The sequence below is a fragment of the Copadichromis virginalis genome, linkage group LG13 (genome assembly GCF_057382275.1).
Source record: "Copadichromis virginalis isolate Kocher_CV1m ecotype Utaka linkage group LG13, C_Virginalis_male_GT1.1, whole genome shotgun sequence".
Lineage (NCBI taxonomy): Eukaryota > Metazoa > Chordata > Actinopteri > Cichliformes > Cichlidae > Copadichromis > Copadichromis virginalis.
In genome coordinates this window covers 15878624-15895230 of record NC_140630.1, presented here as the reverse complement: position 1 = coordinate 15895230, position 16607 = coordinate 15878624, and the positions used below count along the sequence as shown (strand labels likewise).

The window sequence follows — 16607 nt, the reverse complement described above, 5'->3', positions numbered from 1 at the left end:
TACATTCAGGGATTCCCAGTGCCATTGTCCAGGGCCATATAATACTTACTACACATACTACATGGTCTTGTTTCATCATTCTCTTTCATAGCTGTTATGTTACTTTGCTATGTTTCTCTAACATGTAGTTTTCATTTCTCCAATCTGATTCTTCTTCCCCAGTAAAATCCAGTCTGGTAACAAGCTGGTGCTGGCCATAACCACTGAAGCCTGTCAGGGAAAGGACAACTTTGTCCGCTACCTGGAGCATGTTCAGACTGTAGTCACTGTCAATGCCAGCCGCCGTGGTGACCTCAACATCAACATGACCTCACCAATGGGCACAAAATCCATACTGTTGAGCCGAAGGCCCCGTGATGATGACTCCAAGGTGGGCTTTGACAAGTGGCCCTTCATGACCACGCATACCTGGGGAGAGGACCCCCGTGGGACCTGGGTCCTTGAGGTGGGCTTTCAGGGTGACGAGCCACAGCGAGGGGTCCTGAAGGAGTGGACTCTCATGCTGCACGGAACACAAAGTGCCCCTTATATAGACCAGATAGTACGTGATTATCAGTCCAAACTGGCCATGTCCAAAAAGGAGGAGCTGGAGGAGGAGCTGGATGAGGCTGTAGAGAGAAGTCTGAAGAGTTTGCTCAGTAAAAACAACTAGAATCCCATCTGCATGTTGCCAGCTCACCTATCACCTATCTTCCTTCTGCAGTCTCGCTCTGTCCTTCTCTAAAATTTCACTGCATCTCTTAAGTTCTCCTAAGTCCCTTGTTATCCTCCCTTTGGTCTACCTCCGTTCCTCTCCTGTCTCTGATTTTTGTTATCAGATGTTAAAATTAGCCCCTTCGATGAATGTTTCTTGTAATCGAGTCATGATAAAAGTGTAACCTTCAATAATCTATTCTATAGAGAGAAAACAAACTATATCACTTGGGTTTTTACACTCTACAGAACTGTACATAAAGCAAACACAAGCCACTCTTTCATGCTCTTGCTTTAACTGCCCTACACCTCTCTTCTGCCAAATGTTGTACAGTTTGTGACTGTAAATGATTTTCTGTGCCATTCTACTTAAAGTTTAATATCTTGCAAACAGAGCAGTGCTATTTCTTTCTGTTTATATTTTTGTGACATGCACTGTTTATATAAACATGGAAAGAATGTGTAATTCATTTTGCAGCCTGTAGTCATCAGTTCATATTTCATAATCTTTGATGGACTATAATAAATCTATTCAGCTGTTTATTAAAGCACTTGAGTGATTTGAAATACAGTGAATGCATGTAGAAAACCAGCCATTCTCGGTTACATGATCCTGCCTGTGCTCCACTAAAACTGGAGCACAGGCAGGATCACCGTGGGATAGCAGTCACCCTACTGTAAAACACATCAACAAGTGAAATCGTCTAATCTTTCCCAGGCTTCTTTCATTCTGTATTGTGCTGTTCAATAAACAGAATAACCCCCCTAAAAGGCTCCTTGCCTAGGTACTATAGACACTTCCTTTATTTATAGAAGCAAAATGTAGCACCAATAAATCACTGTCATATAAATTATTTACAGCCTATTGACTGTAAATATTTAAAACAAAGAGGCTTCACTCAGTAAATAAAGTGTTTTCTGGACATATGTTTTAGGATGTAAATAAGGATCGTCTAAAGAGAGCTAAAACACTTACTTTCCTACAAAACAAACTCTTTCAGGATGAAAAACGAGCAGCAGCAAAGAGCAGAAAGTTAGCAATTGTCTGAACTAGCTACCCAGATGCAACCCGAACTAAAAGCAATGTGAATATCAGATATGCATTCATCAGGCTGCCTCATAATCCAAAATGAATGCTAATGCCTGTGCTAATTTCAGTGTGCAGTTCGGTATGTAAGTAAGCAACTGTTGCTCTTAAAATCTAATGTCAGTAAATTGCTTTTACAGCTTACTTCCACTTCCTCTGTTGGGCAGAAATTTAAATCAGTGTTCATGTATGAGGAGAGAATGTGGAAAAAGACCATTACTAGCATGGAGACTTAATTATCTCAGCCATTATTCAATCTTACTCAAATAAGTTAACACAATTAATAGCAGTAATCCAAGTAATATATACATTTTTATAAAGTGAGATTTCAGACTAATCTGTTCAAATACGTCTTAGAAATCTTCTCTGAAGTGTTTTACATACTCTGTATCATATTTGTCTCCTACAATTGTCTTACATTATGAACAAGGTAAGGTCACATTAAAAAAAATCCTATTATTCTTTTTTCTGCAGCCTTTGCAGTAAGACCTTCTAAGCCATTTGTAAATGTTCAAAGGCACCTACAATGTCCAGTAAAAAAGACTTTTATCATATATTAATAGAACGTATAAGGTGCTTGCTACATGTTGGTTATGTGAAGGCAAACACAACAATGTATCAATTGATGTTTGGGTCTTTTTTATTATTAAATATATCAAAGCAAATTAATACACAGCAAAATTGTGCTGAGGGCAGGCAGTGGCATCCAATTGAACAATTGAGCTAAAAAGGGGAAGGTCAGAGTTCTAAGACATAGTTCAAAAAGGGTGGCCCAGCTTTTTGTTTTCAGTTTTTTGTGTTTTTTCTCTCTTTTTATAGGTGGCGCTTTGTTTTTTTCATTGTTCCAAGTTTTCAGACAGTAAAGGACTCAGCATGAGTATGGGTGAATATCTCGAACAACAACAGCAGTACTTATGGAACCAGCAAAACATATTCTGGACGCAAGACCAGAGACTGCAAGCAAATGGAAGAGCAATGTTTATCAAAGCAGGAATGTCTAGTTGCTCTTTATGTGTGGATGGTCTCCCTAAGAGACAAGAACATTAGAGTTAAAACAGTAGTTTTAGAAACAGTGGTGGTTATGAAGTCCGAGTGTATCAATATTATCTTCCAGCTAGAGAACCTGTCTCATGTAGGGTCCTGGTTTTCTGACCCTTTATGTCAGGTGACATGGTTTCAGTGTTTCTTCTTGCTGGACTTCTCAATCATGGTCTCCACCACCACGGAAGTTTCCTCATAACCTTTCATCTTGCGGCCATTGGAGAACTTTTCCACAGACTCCACAACCTCCACCTTCTCGTAAGTCATGGCATCTGGAGTAAAGCTAGTCGAGCTGGTGCTGGTGCTAGTGCTGGAACTTGAACTGGAGCTGGTGCTGGCACCACGAGGTGCAGGCTTTGGAGTGGGCCCGCTTGGGCCGTTGTCATCCCTAGTTTTCTTGGGATGTTTAGCACCTGGGGTGGGATCTTTGGGGCCAGAGCTTGGGCCAGAGGGTGGAGATACTGGTCTTGGCTCCTTTGAGTGAGGTTGAGGCTCTCTATTGTTGTTTTTACCTTTTTCTCCATTATCCTTTTGTATTCCACCCTTTTTATCCTCCTTTCCTTCTCCTCCAGAGGTGGGCACGGTTGGACTGAGAGGCCTAGGATCTATCATGGGTTGAGGAGGTGGAGGGGATGGTGTGTCACGCCCATAAGGTTCATAGGGAGCCATCATTCCATCTCTGATAGTAACAAAGATGTGGCCAGCTGATGGTGTGGAGGTGTAGAAGCAGGGATCTAGGTAGCTTCCGTCACCGGTGACAAGCACATAACGACCCTTGGTGTAGAAATCAGCGATTGGTTCAGGCTTCTTGTATTTCCTCATTCTTTCTCTGACAATGTTACAGAGAGTGTCAAAGGCTTTGCTAATCTGAGCTCCATCTGGAACATCCTGTGGAGACACTCCACCGAAAGCAGGTCTCTGCTCTTCTCTCTTCACCCCCTCCTCTTGCACCTCCTCAGACTTGACCCCCTTCGTTTCTTCATTTGGACCCTCTCCACTGTCTCTGTTTTCTTCCTCCTGGCCACTATCCATCACATCTTTTGGGGTCAGATCCTTCTTCTTCAGGCCCTTCTTAACCATTATCTTCTGTCGTGGCTTGATACTGGTGATCTCCTGAATAGCCTGTGTGATATCTAGACACAAATGAGGTTTAGGTCAACTAGATATAAATAAATAAAATTTAAAAATGTATACACCAGCACTATTAAATCTTTGTACATTCTAAATATTATAAGGACATTGCTTTTGTTAGACATAATCTTTAAGGACACATGTTGGTGTCTCAACTATAACGACTGCGACTGAAACTAGCTGTTTTATGTTTTATGTTCTTGGTGATCTTACCTCTCCCTCTGCTTGATGCAGTAGATCTGGGAGTGTAGCGGTAATTAGGGGTAAGCAGGGTAATGGGAGTGCCAATTATTGCTGAATTCAACCTACAGTAAAGGGAGCAGTAAATTGTTACACGGTGATGTTCTGAACAGTTTTCCTGTGCAGGGGAACCTGATCATTCATATGATTCAAAGTATGAAATAACACATAACACATAAAATGACCTAAATATAGGCAATCTTACATGAAAACAAAAAGCCTTGAGCTGGTAAGGAAGGACACATTTGTTGTCACACGGTGCCATCTGTTGGTGGATTGTGCAGAGAAAATAAATCTACTGAGTGTCACAAGGAGCAAATCTAACCTCCATTGACGCCTTAGGCCAAGTGACCAAAGGTCTTTCAAGAAAGTGACCCTGGAAGTTATGCTGGCAGTTTTGGCTTTAAGTGTCAAAAAAGCCACAAAGGTGATACATAAAAATACTTGTCCAATTACAAATTACCCATGACAGTATTAATGTTTTACATTTTGAAGTTTTTACACACAATTAAAAGGATGTTTTGCAAGAGGTACATCAAATTTGTCTTGTTTTGAACGTGTTCTATTTTTTCTTTTCTTTTTCCCATCACTTCTCAGCCTGTTAATAAAAACAGCTCCATTGCCAAAGGCTTTCTCATAGGCTCTCTGATTGTTTCTCTCTATTATTGTAGGGTCCTAAGAGAGATCATATTTACAGAAGTGTGCATTGCCTGAATCTATGCTGATCTCAGAAAATTAATTTATTTTTTAAAATGTATTATTATTATTTTTAAATTACATTTATTTTAGCAGCTGCAAGACTATGCTCACGCTGACTGTGTGATTAAACCTTTTTAGCCATGTGATAATTTGTTCATTTAAATGAATTTATTGCTCTGTATCAGATTTACTGGGCACCAGCAGTATGTGACATTCTTGTTAGTGATCACTCAGTGAAGTGAGCAACTAATGTTCTCATTCAGGTGTGTGCGAGTGTGTCTTTAGGTGTAATAGAAGAAAAGTGGTGTTAGCTTACCTGTTATCTTCATTCTCAATGATCCTCTTGTACCTCTCCAGCTCATTCTCAAGGGATGTCTGATACATTGCCAGGTGGCGACATTCGTTGGTGTACTTCTCCAAGGACCTCTCAGTTTCCTCAATCTCTTTCCGCAGAGATTCGATTTTCTCATTGTACATTTGGATCTCATCGTCATAGCTCTCCTGGGTGTTTTTGATGGCTTGCTCCAACATTGTACTCTGATAGAATAGAAAGAGGCAGAGAAGAATAGACAAGGGTGATTTCAAGGAGAAATTCACGTTATTAGCGGTAATGCAATGTGTCTAAGAAATATTGAGAATGAACTAAATGCCACTGTATGCATCTTTATTATACCTGCAGGATCAAATAGACAGGTATGTAAAGTGCATAACGAAAGCTGACTGAAGATTGTTATTTGTGCATATAGCAGAGGTTTTATATCAAAAGCAACGCAGCCAGATGAAAGAACGTGCTTTGAAATCAGTGCAGACAATATATTTATTTTTGAGTTATCTGTGCTATTGAAATAAAGCACTGCTGTGTTTCTCTTTCATGAAAGGACACACTACTTTGACAAAACTCTACCTTTTAGCTTATTAATCTTCCATAGCAGGGCCGTTGCTGACACCTACTGGCACATTTGCGGCATCTTTTGCTGTGACATAATGACGCTGTTAGGTGAAAACCTATTTAAAGGGAACCTGTAACCTCCATTTCAAGCTTCGTGTTTCAACTTTTGAATTTTACTAGAATAGCTTTAAAGGATCCTTATTTCTCAGTCCAGGATTTTGCACTTAGAGCGAGAGTTGTATGTATATCTAAGGATGTCCACTGATATGGATATCTTACAGATCCAAGTGTAGAAAAAAAAAGACTGAAACACAATTTATAGAACAGTGGATTGATATATATATACTGAAAAATGCAAACTATTGTAAATAAATTGTATAACAGCCCACTCTATGCATTAGAATGGAAAGGATTGATTAATTAGACAAGGAAATACATACGCAGCACAAAAGCACACAAAATGCAGCTTTTCAAATGTGCAAAGATATCAGAATAAATTCTGATTTTGGAATTTTGGTCTGAGAAAAATCAAATAATGAGCAGTGTGATATTGTAGTCTTTCAGATGTGTATTTTGCAACTGAATAATGTTTGCAGAATTAGACCAAATGAATCATCAGTTAACTCTAAAAGTGAGCTTAGTTACAGCAGCCACTGGGAGTTTGGACTGGTCTTTGTGGAATATAGTTTTCCTCTAATAAAAACACTCTTGGCTCCTTTGAGAAATCCTTTTGTGTGCTTCTATAAATATCAGCTTGGCAATAAAAAAAAAAGAGCAAAGGAAATAAAAGAAAAAAGAAAAAACATGATGTAATTAAGGCGAAACCTCCTGTTGTCATGGTGACCCACCTCAGTCTGTAGTCGCTGTTTCTGGGCCTGCAGCTGGCAGAGGGCACTCTTGTATTCCTCCAGCTGACTCTGTAGCACTGGTACTTTTTTTTGGGCCAACAGCTTCTCCTGCTCCTTCACACATGGAGCACAAATCAGTGAAGACATGCAGACAAATGCAGTGTGTCTCTACAAAATGAAGGTAATACCACACATACTTAGCCAGCAGTAAGGTCTCTCTTCCCGAAGTAAGGAATTTTCAATGAATTTTGTGGCTTTTTATGTTAATTTGAAATGCATTCCTTTTAGATCTAACAGTTTGTAATTTTCAATACTTACTGGCTTTTCTGCTGTTGTCGTTGAAAGTGACATTATTAACATTTGTACATTTTTTTCCAATCCATACTTGAAACGTATCATCAGCTACTGCAGTAAAAGTCTGTACTACTCTGACAATCTCTAATACGTACGGCTGTTCTGCTGTCAATAAAAGGTTAAGCTAAGAGGACGTTTCTGAAATTTACACTTTTTAGGTCATCTTAAACTAAAGGCTGCAAGTAGAAATAAAGATAAATTGGGATCTGATAAATGTTCATAGTTACTCACATTACATTCATGGCAAGGCATTCAAACAGCTGGCAGGTCAGTTAGTCAAATACAGTATACAGAGATCAGCTTGGCTCACAATGTGCCCAGAATGGGTTTTTTTTTTAAATCTTGCCTGAAAGATAGAGACAGTCACATCTGCATCACTGAAGTCACAAGCTGGTGTGCTTCTCTGTCCTTTAAAAGGCATCCATTTATAAGACTGAAATAGCTTAATTGTTATTATATAGCTTAAAGGTTTAGAGAAATACGTTTATTTCATTTTTTCCATTCAAAACAACTAAAAAGAAACCAAGAAACATACAAAACACTTCACATGTACTTTAAACTAATTACTGCTACCAATAAATATTATTAATTTTACTTTTCCTTTATTTTTTCACGAGCAGCACTTGTCTCCTTGTGTACGACCGACAAACCTTACTAGACATAAAAGACGGTCTTTCTTATAACTTTCCGGAGTTCAAGTTTTGCAACACGGACGCTCCGTTTGCAGACCCCCCATTCATCTCACCTGAGACGCCTTTGTTCTCTGGCCCTGGAGGCCGCAAACGCCGACGCAGAGGGAGAAGATCTGGCGTTCTGGTTCGACTGAGACGGCGCACTAACAGACCACCGTTACCCAGTTTATTACTGGCTAATGTGCAGTCTCTGGAGAACAAGCTGTGCGAGCTTCGGGCACGGATCTCATTCCAGCGAGAGATGCGGGACTGCTGCGTGATCTGCCTCACAGAAACCTGGCTATCGGACAAGGTACCGGACTCCGCAATACAACTACTGGGGTTCTCAGGGAGGAGGTCAGCGCCCTGACCCACTGGTGTCAAGACAACCATCTCACCCTCAACGTCGCAAAGACAAAGGAGTTGATAGTGGACTTCCGGAGGTGCAGAGAAGTACACACCCCCATCACCATCAACGGCGCTGCTGTGGAGAGAGTGAGCAGCTTCCGGTTCCTTGGAGTACATCTGGCTGAGGATCTTACGTGGTCAGTACACACAAACAAAACAGTGAAGAAGGCGCAGCAGCGCCTCTTCTTTCTCAGGAGACTGAAAAGATTCGGCATGAGCCCCCGCATCCTCAGGACCTTCTATCACTGCGCCATTGAGAGCATCCTCACTGGATGCATCACCACCTGGTATGGCAACAGCACCGCCTACAACTGCAAAGCTCTCCAGCGAGTAGTGCGGTGCTCTGAACGGATAATTGGAGGTGAGCTTCCCTCCCTTCAAGACATCTACAGGAAGCGCTGCCTGAGGAAAGCGGGGAGGATCATCAAGGACTCCAGTCACCCCAGCCATAAACTGTTCAGACTGCTTCCATCAGGAAGGAGGTTCTGCAGCATCGGGTCCCGTACCAGCAGACTGAGAGACAGCTTTTTCCATCAGGCCATCAGACTGCTGAACACGTCATAGACACCTCAGCTTCACTACTGGAACTTCAACATTATGCACTCCATACTGTATATAAATGCCACTTGTTTTGCACATATTCAACTCTGTATATTTTATATATTTTATTATTACTATTATTATTATTATTATTATTATTTTTATTTTTTTACTATTTAATTTGTAAAAATGTGTATACACACACACACACACACACACACACACACACACACACACACAGGAAAATATTTAGTATACACATCCAGAAATGCATACACTATTATATATTGTACATATATTTATTAGTTTCAGGTTGGCCATTCTTGTATTTTGCTCGTTTGTGTTGTTGTGTTTGCACATCTCTGTTGCTTGTGGGGCTCGCACACAAGAATTTCACTCGCATGTGCTGTGCCAGTGTGCCTGCACATGTGATGTGACAATAAAAGTGATTTGATTTGATTTCATTTAAAGTTTTGTTGAGGAGAAGTGATGTCTCACAATTTTCTCAAAAAATGGCCATGCAAATATTTCTCTGAAAAGACATGCTTTGAGTTCTAGAGCTCAAGATGACATGAAAGACAACATAAATACAATGTGACATATTAAAGTCTTACTGGGCAAACTGGTAGTTTCAGTAATCTGCAGTATATATGTATTTGATGTTCTTGAAACCTCCCTGTAGGGTGACTATACCCCAAAGAATACCCTCATTTATCTTTTTCAGAAGAAAGAATACCCCCATTTCAACCCAGTTAAATATAATAGACTAGACTAGAGTGTAGAATAAAATAAAACACCCCTTTATTGTCATTGTACATGTGCAACAAAATTATATCTAGCAATTCAAAGTGTTCTGTCAATTCCAAAGGCCACACAGTTTCCATTTTCATCAGCAATCAGTGTCCTCCTTTGTCTTTTGTGGAAACATCTGGAACTGCCACACATGCACAAGTCATGCCCACTTGCTTACACTTTATTTTCCACTGGATGTCAGCTCAGCACAGCAGAGCCAAGAGTTGTGGCTCTTTGTTAGTACCCGCAGAGACTTAATCCAACCAATTAAACAATTTCTGCATTTAGAGTCAACATGCCTCTGAGAAATGTTTATATAAATAAATCTCCAATTTGCCACACAAACGCTTGTCACTGTGGCGCCGCTACTAGAAAATTAGCATGCACAGCCGTTCTTCACAGCATTTGCTTCATTATGTGCCCTGACACTCTCATACTGCAGGCCTGTCAATGTGTCTGGATGGCACTGTGACTGTCTCTCTCCTGTGCTTTCTGCACATGCACTCACACACGTATACAAAAACAGATGCAGTCACAGGCAACCAATTGGACAGAGAAGCCAGTAACCTCATCAACCCCAGACATGTAACCGGGGCTGGCACACATGCAAACACCATCTTCTCCCCCAGGGAGGGCCATGCACACTCACACACACACACAATGACAGCATTAGTGACCTCACCTCGGAGATGCCAACTGACACATTGGGAACAAGGGGGAGCGTCTGGTTGATTTGCTTTAAAATGTTTACATAGGTTTGGATCTCTGCGAGGTTCTATGGAGAGAAAGACAATATAAAAGGAAAGTTTTAGTAAGAAAACTCTGCAAAAGTAGAATGAAAATAAAAATAATAAATCTGTAACTCTTCCACTTTGTAGACTAAAATCTTCAGCTAACAAACCTTTCTCTTTTCTTTATCACAATCTATTGAAAATCAGCTGAAAATGAAATATTTGATAAACGGCTTTCATTTAGCTGAAATGTATTTATAAATGGCACAACATTTACTTCGAGCATGGCCGAGACTTTCTGTCCAAATCCTTTTGTAATAGGCTGAGCTCAGAGTCTTTCCACAAGGATACTTCAAAGCTCGAGACCACAAGCCCAATATTCATGTGAGAGGACTCTATTATTTCTGACATAATACACTGACAGTAGTGCCCATTGATCTGCTCATGATCTCAGTATTGCAGAGTCATGTATTAATTCATTACCAAACACGCCGCTGGGTGAAAGTAAAAAGGAGAGGAAATGCTTAGGCATGAAATTCTGTGCAAAGTATGCTGTTTTGTTTTGTTTCAGTGTTTTTGCACCCATTGTTTTGGACCTTCTAGCTATTGCTACATCACAAAAGAGGGTCTATTTTTATTTTTTCTATGTGCTTTGCAGTCATATGATGAGCATTTTCTGAGCAATACTTTCCGCGCTCACATCACCGACAGTAAATTCACAAATCCCCAGGAACATCATAATATATCCACTGGCAATAATTTCAAGGATTTGAGTCACAACAAAGAGTTGCAGCCTGAGGTGGGCTGCCTGGTCAAAAGGAACAGGACTGAGTGGGGAATAGGCAATAAATCGAGACCAAAAAAACTCTCTTGAGTTTATTTATGTTGTCAAAAAACAATTTCAAGATGCCAGAGCGTAATTAAACACTGAAAGGGGGTTATTATATGAGCGCTCTTTGTTTGTAGTTGATAAAAAAAATTGTGTTTTATAGAGTTTTAACCATTTTAATCGATGTTTTAAAGACACATGGCATAAACAAGCAGAGCATTTTTAGAGAAACCTCTAATCCACGTCATTACAGCATTTGCTTATTTTCCCTTTAAATTTGCATAATTTGTTACTGCAAATTAGTTTTGAAGGAAACTTAATGCACAAAGCACAACAATGACTTTGCCTTTTTTCTACGTTTTCTTTTTTTCAGCAGTATAATATCTGCTGATAGCAACTAAAGTATTGGCATTGCTAATTATGAACCCTAAACACGAGTTAGGCAATGATAATCTCGTGTAAATATGCAGAAAAAAGTCCATGTTATTCTAGTAATGTTTAATAAAGTAGTGCTTTTGCAGACTACATTTAGCCTCAGGAGAATCTGGTGCGCTGTAAATCTTTCAAGTAGCAATCATAGTATTCAATCAAGAAAAGATATTGCCATGTATATAAAAAAGGAGATAAATATGAAATAGAATATAGTAATCTCGGTGACTTAGGCAAACATGCTTCGTTGCTATGTCGCTATGATGGCCGTTAATACTATTCACTGCCAGGATAGAAGTCAGATCTCAGTGAGCTCTTACTGCCTTCTTGCTGAGAATACTTCATGTATGATTAAATAAGATCTTAAGAGGATTAGTAGTTAGCAAAGCTCAATAAGTAATTTCCTTTTTTTGGTTTAGGTTAACTTTGATCATTTCCCATTAGAGTACTGACCTTCTTGTGTCTGTCTCTGGTGGAACTGATGTCATCCTGCAGAAACTGAGACTGGATCTGGTACTCCAGGTTTCTCAGCAGAGCGCTGTCAGCCTCCTGCAGGTAAAGAGACCCAAGAGAGGAAAAAATAATTGAGTGCCACAATGTTATTTTTTTTTCTTTAACAAAAACATCAGTGGCAGACTGCATTCAAATAACAATGAAGAAAATTCTCTACTGTCCCACAAAGTGTCATAGTGGTAGCGCTCTGGTATTTTCAATCTAAATGAATTATATCTGATCCTTTATACTGATATTTTTTTTTTCAGATGAAATATCTTTTCATTGTGGTTCTGCTTTTCGTCAATTTTTAAAATACAGAAGAATGCATTGGAAAAAAGGCAAACTTTCATTTTTCCAAAATATCATCAGCGAAGGTTTTTATATTTTTACTTACACATGCTCCACACTTAAATGTTAGAGAGTAACAGTGCACATTTACTGAAACGCAGTCATAAATGTCCTTTTGTAGGGGTGCTTAAACAAACAGCTTTAACTATAGATATTACCTTGTTTAACTGTTCCAGTGTGCCTCGAAGCTGCTCCTGATAATCACATTCATTTCTGTATCTGAATGACAAAAGAACTCATTTATGTGTTCATATAAAGCCAGAGTGCAGTGATTACACTATATACCACCACATTATTTATATATAATGCCCTGCTGACATGGTAAGCTCACAGTGAGAAGGGATAGCTGAACAAACTCTGTTGTATTTGTAATGTGTCATAGTAAAAAAATCCCGATTATACATGCTGAAATCCACCTGCCTTTATCTGCTAATTCAACCAAAGCTGGTTAATGTTATTCTTAACTGATCAATAATGCAGCAAGACTGCCTGCAGATAAATGATTACAAGGCCTTTCTAGACAGTTCCAATTAATCAACTGATTCACCTTATTTACAAAAGAAATATCTCGCTCTCTCCCTCCCCCTTGTTTTCCTAATAGTATACTGGAGCCATGGATATACTTCGGGCTTTACTTCACAAACATTTGAGACTTTTCCTTATGACCCTGGAGTGGATAAGCATTAGAAAATGGGTGGATGGATATTTGCTTGTGTTGCTTTTTTGTTATGGGTAAAAGAAAAAAAGTATATAAAAGTATATAATCTGATTCCTTTATACAGTTCGCGGCATTATCACAATTTAATGTCTAACATTGTGTTTTATAATTACTAGTGACACAGTATAGCACATATGATTTAAACCATTTATAACAAATTTTCCTGACTGCCGTATTCCAATTCTTGCTTATAGAATAGGATCATTTGAAGGCTTTTTTTAAAAATGCCACGCTTCTTGCAACAATTGTCATCATCATCTTAGTATTGGGTTCATTAGCATTTTAATGACATTTCTATAGTAACGACATTTTTCTCATTACTCCATATCTGAGGAAGAAGTTTGACTCCTTACGCACATAAAACACCAGCCACTACCCACTCTCTTACTTGTTGGTATATTCATCCAGCATGCGGCAAGCATCCTTCAGCTCCCGCTGCAGCTTGGCATGGTCGGAGAACAGCTCTCGAATGCGCTGCCTGTTGACTTCAATCTGCTCTGTGAAGGCTTCCTCCAAGCCGCTGGCCTCTTCCATTCGCTGCAGTGTCTCCAGCTGCTTGCGGAACACGGCATTGCGCTGCTCTAAGACTCTTGCCCTGTTGATGTACCGGGCAAAACGGCTGTTGAGCTCCTGGAGGCTCTCCCAGCCCTGGATGGCTGAGATACCTGCAGATTCTTCAGCATCATCCTCAAAGATATCCGAGCGCTCATACTTTTCCTTGTGCACCTCATGCCGGTAGCTTGTCTTAAACATGATGGCACGCTTCTCTCCCGTGGGCTGGTGGTATTCCCGGAGTGCTTGGTCCACCTTAGCACCTTTAATGTGTGAAAACTTGGTTGCTCACCCTTGGCTGTCTCATGCTAGACTGAGCGCTGCACAGTAGTGGCTGATGGCGAAATAGCCCCCCAAACCACCCTCTGGCTGTTGCCATGCATGCTTTGATCCTGGGGGCTTCCAGAGATTATTGTTGCCTTTGTGGCAGAAAGTAGAAAAGCAATACTGTTGATGACAAAGCAAAACCACAAAGAAAACACAAATGGCCAGCCCACGAAAGCACTGGGATGTCACATACCATTGTTTTGGTTCTTAGTCAGCTGCTTTCTAGATCCCTGGCAGCGTGGATATTGGCACACCACAGGACACAGGGGAAATTTCATGTAGTGCAGTTTGTGGGAGGTGTGGAGAACAATTCCTGCCGAAAGTGGCTACTTGTTGATACTCATTCTGCTTATGTTTATATTTACAAGTTGGTATTGATTCTGTTTTTGTTTATAACCTCAAAGGTATTGCACAACAAATGTATTAACATTCACGCAATTACAGCAGCCATATGAGTAGATACAGAGATATCCAGTATAGTCAATTGTTCAAAGTCAAAGTCAAATTTATTTATATAGCACATTTAAAACAACAAATGTTGACCAAGGTGCTGTACAATTAAGATAATCAAAAGAAATAAAAACATACACAGACATGATAAAAGTTAAGAAAAAGAATCATAAAATTAAAAGATTTGAGTAAGAAGTAAGATAAATAAAAGTAATACAAACTTATTCTGATTTAAAAGTCATGGAGTAAAAGTGGGTTTTCAGACAGGTTTTAAAAGTGTCCAATGTTGGTGAGGTCCTGATGTGAAGGGGAAGTTTGTTCCGCAATTTAGGAGCAGCAAAGGCCCGATCTCCTCTGTGCTTAAATCTGGACCTCGGGACAGGCAGGAGCAATTGATCCGCAGACCTCAGTGATCTTGCAGGAGTAATTGGCCTTTCACGCACACATTCACACATTGGTGATGGCAAGCTACATTGGAGTGTACCAATTTAAAAGATCAGAAAGGTATGAGGGTGCTAACCCGTGCAACGCCTTAAAAATAAATAATAAAATCTTAAAATTAATTCTAAAACTAACTGGCAGCCAGTGTAATGATGCCAGTATGGGGGATATGTGGCCTCGCTTGCATGTGCCAGTTAGTAATCATGATGCAGATGGCTAATTGATGACAGACTAACTTCAGAGTGAAGACTATTACAGTAGTCGAGGCGAGATGAAATGAAGCCATGGATAGCTCTTTCAAAGTCTCTAAAATAGAGAAATGGCTTCACTTTAGCAAGTAGCCAAAGGTTAAGGAAACTGGTCTTGATTACAGCATTAATCTGTTTGTCAAACGTTAGATTAGAGTCAAAAATCACTCCTAGGTTCCTCGCAAAAGGTTGTTAATAATGGGTTTTTATTAATTTCCAATAGAAGCAATAAATACAAGAACCATGACATAACTGAAATAAGTCCTGACCTAACCACATACAACTTTTCTTTTAATGTTGTACTTGCACATTGTGTTATTTGTTTTAACTTCAAATCAAATTGCAGAGCTCAGTCAAGTGAAAAGCAAAGTAGAATCTCTGTGTTTTGCTGAAAAGATGGCTCTGAAGCAGAAACATGACAATTTGCTATTAATGAAATGAAAGCCCCTGTCCGCTTTAAAATTAGATTCTTTCTCATGCACTTATTGTGATATTTAGCAGAGCTTTTTATGTCCAACTTGTAAGTTGTAAGTTGTACTTCGCCAGTGAACCACAATTGTAAAATTACAGCAGTGCAAACTGTGCATTTCATTGTCACTGAAACATGCATGTGTTAATTTGGTAATGTGGAAAATGTTGGTTGTTTTTATATTTGATTCTAATCTGCTGCTAAGTTTGTTTTAATTAAAGTGCCGCAATTGCAAACACACCCCAAGAATTCTTATTCGTTCAGTATAATTTCACTATGATCTGCTGACAAACTAAAGTGATTTCCATGTCTCTGTTAGGCTATGAGACGGTAACATTTAATGTTTAAATGCGTGCAGTTTAAACTTTCAGAGCTCTAATGTGCATCCATTGTGGCAGAAATAAACAGCAGCACTGAGAATGCACTCAGCAATAAAATAACTCAAATTAAAATGTTTATTTTGCCTCTCTGTGCGCTAAATCCCCAAATTAATAATTTTTCGACAGTATTATTTCCTGTCTTATTTGCAACAGTGTTGCAAATGGTCTTTATAGACTTTTATCGCCATTTTACCATTGTGATGTGATAATGTCTCTAGTGGAGTAGGCGGCGCTCAAAAGCATCACATTGTGCACAAGATGAGTCATATGAGGCATGAATCCCCCCCTTCATCTGAATACACACACAGAGATACACACAGAAAGCCTGGCTTAACAGAGAACGCTGAAAACTATGATACCTGATATATAGAGTCTCTCCAGGAAAATTCTTCCAAGGTTTTAGTAATACAAATTAAAGTCTCTTTATTACTCTTTCCTGTATCTTCACTCTTCTATTCACACATATTGTCACACAGTATGTGTGACAATATATGTCACACAGAGAATTTAGATTTGGGTACATGGAAATTGCTTGTGGAGTCCCCTAAGGGTCAGTAGTGGGCCCCCAGTAGTGTGCCCCAGTCTATTTTATATATATATGTATATATGTACATATATATATATATATATATATATATATATATATATATATATATATATATATATATATATATATATATATATATATATTTTGTATACTTGTATACATATGATCCAAATAAATGATCAACCAATCAATCACTCAATCTCTTATAATAATTAATATTAATTACATAAATTATTATTATAAATTCTTT

At 39.1% G+C, this 16607-nt stretch overlaps 2 protein-coding genes across 2 annotated transcripts in view; one reads left to right on the top strand and one right to left on the bottom strand.

Annotated features, from left to right (window-relative positions):
• The window catches only part of pcsk2 (proprotein convertase subtilisin/kexin type 2), a 29277-nt gene extending 28043 nt beyond the window's left edge, over positions 1-1234 (top strand). The window contains exon 12 of the mRNA XM_085477539.1: positions 163-1234. Within this exon, the coding sequence (XP_085333665.1) occupies positions 163-652 (490 nt within the window). The 3' untranslated portion in view covers positions 653-1234. The remainder of the gene's footprint in view (positions 1-162) is intronic.
• Positions 1235-2408: 1174 nt separating this feature from the next.
• bfsp1 (beaded filament structural protein 1) lies at positions 2409-13710 on the bottom strand. Its single transcript, XM_085476719.1, has 8 exons — positions 13332-13710; positions 12384-12444; positions 11836-11931; positions 10076-10168; positions 6629-6736; positions 5208-5428; positions 4166-4257; positions 2409-3954 (listed from the first exon to the last, which is right to left on the bottom strand). Exons 1-8 carry the CDS (start codon positions 13694-13696, stop codon positions 2957-2959), a joined length of 2034 nt encoding a protein of 677 aa, XP_085332845.1. The 5' UTR covers positions 13697-13710; the 3' UTR covers positions 2409-2956.
• Between the last annotated feature and the right edge of the window lie 2897 nt (positions 13711-16607).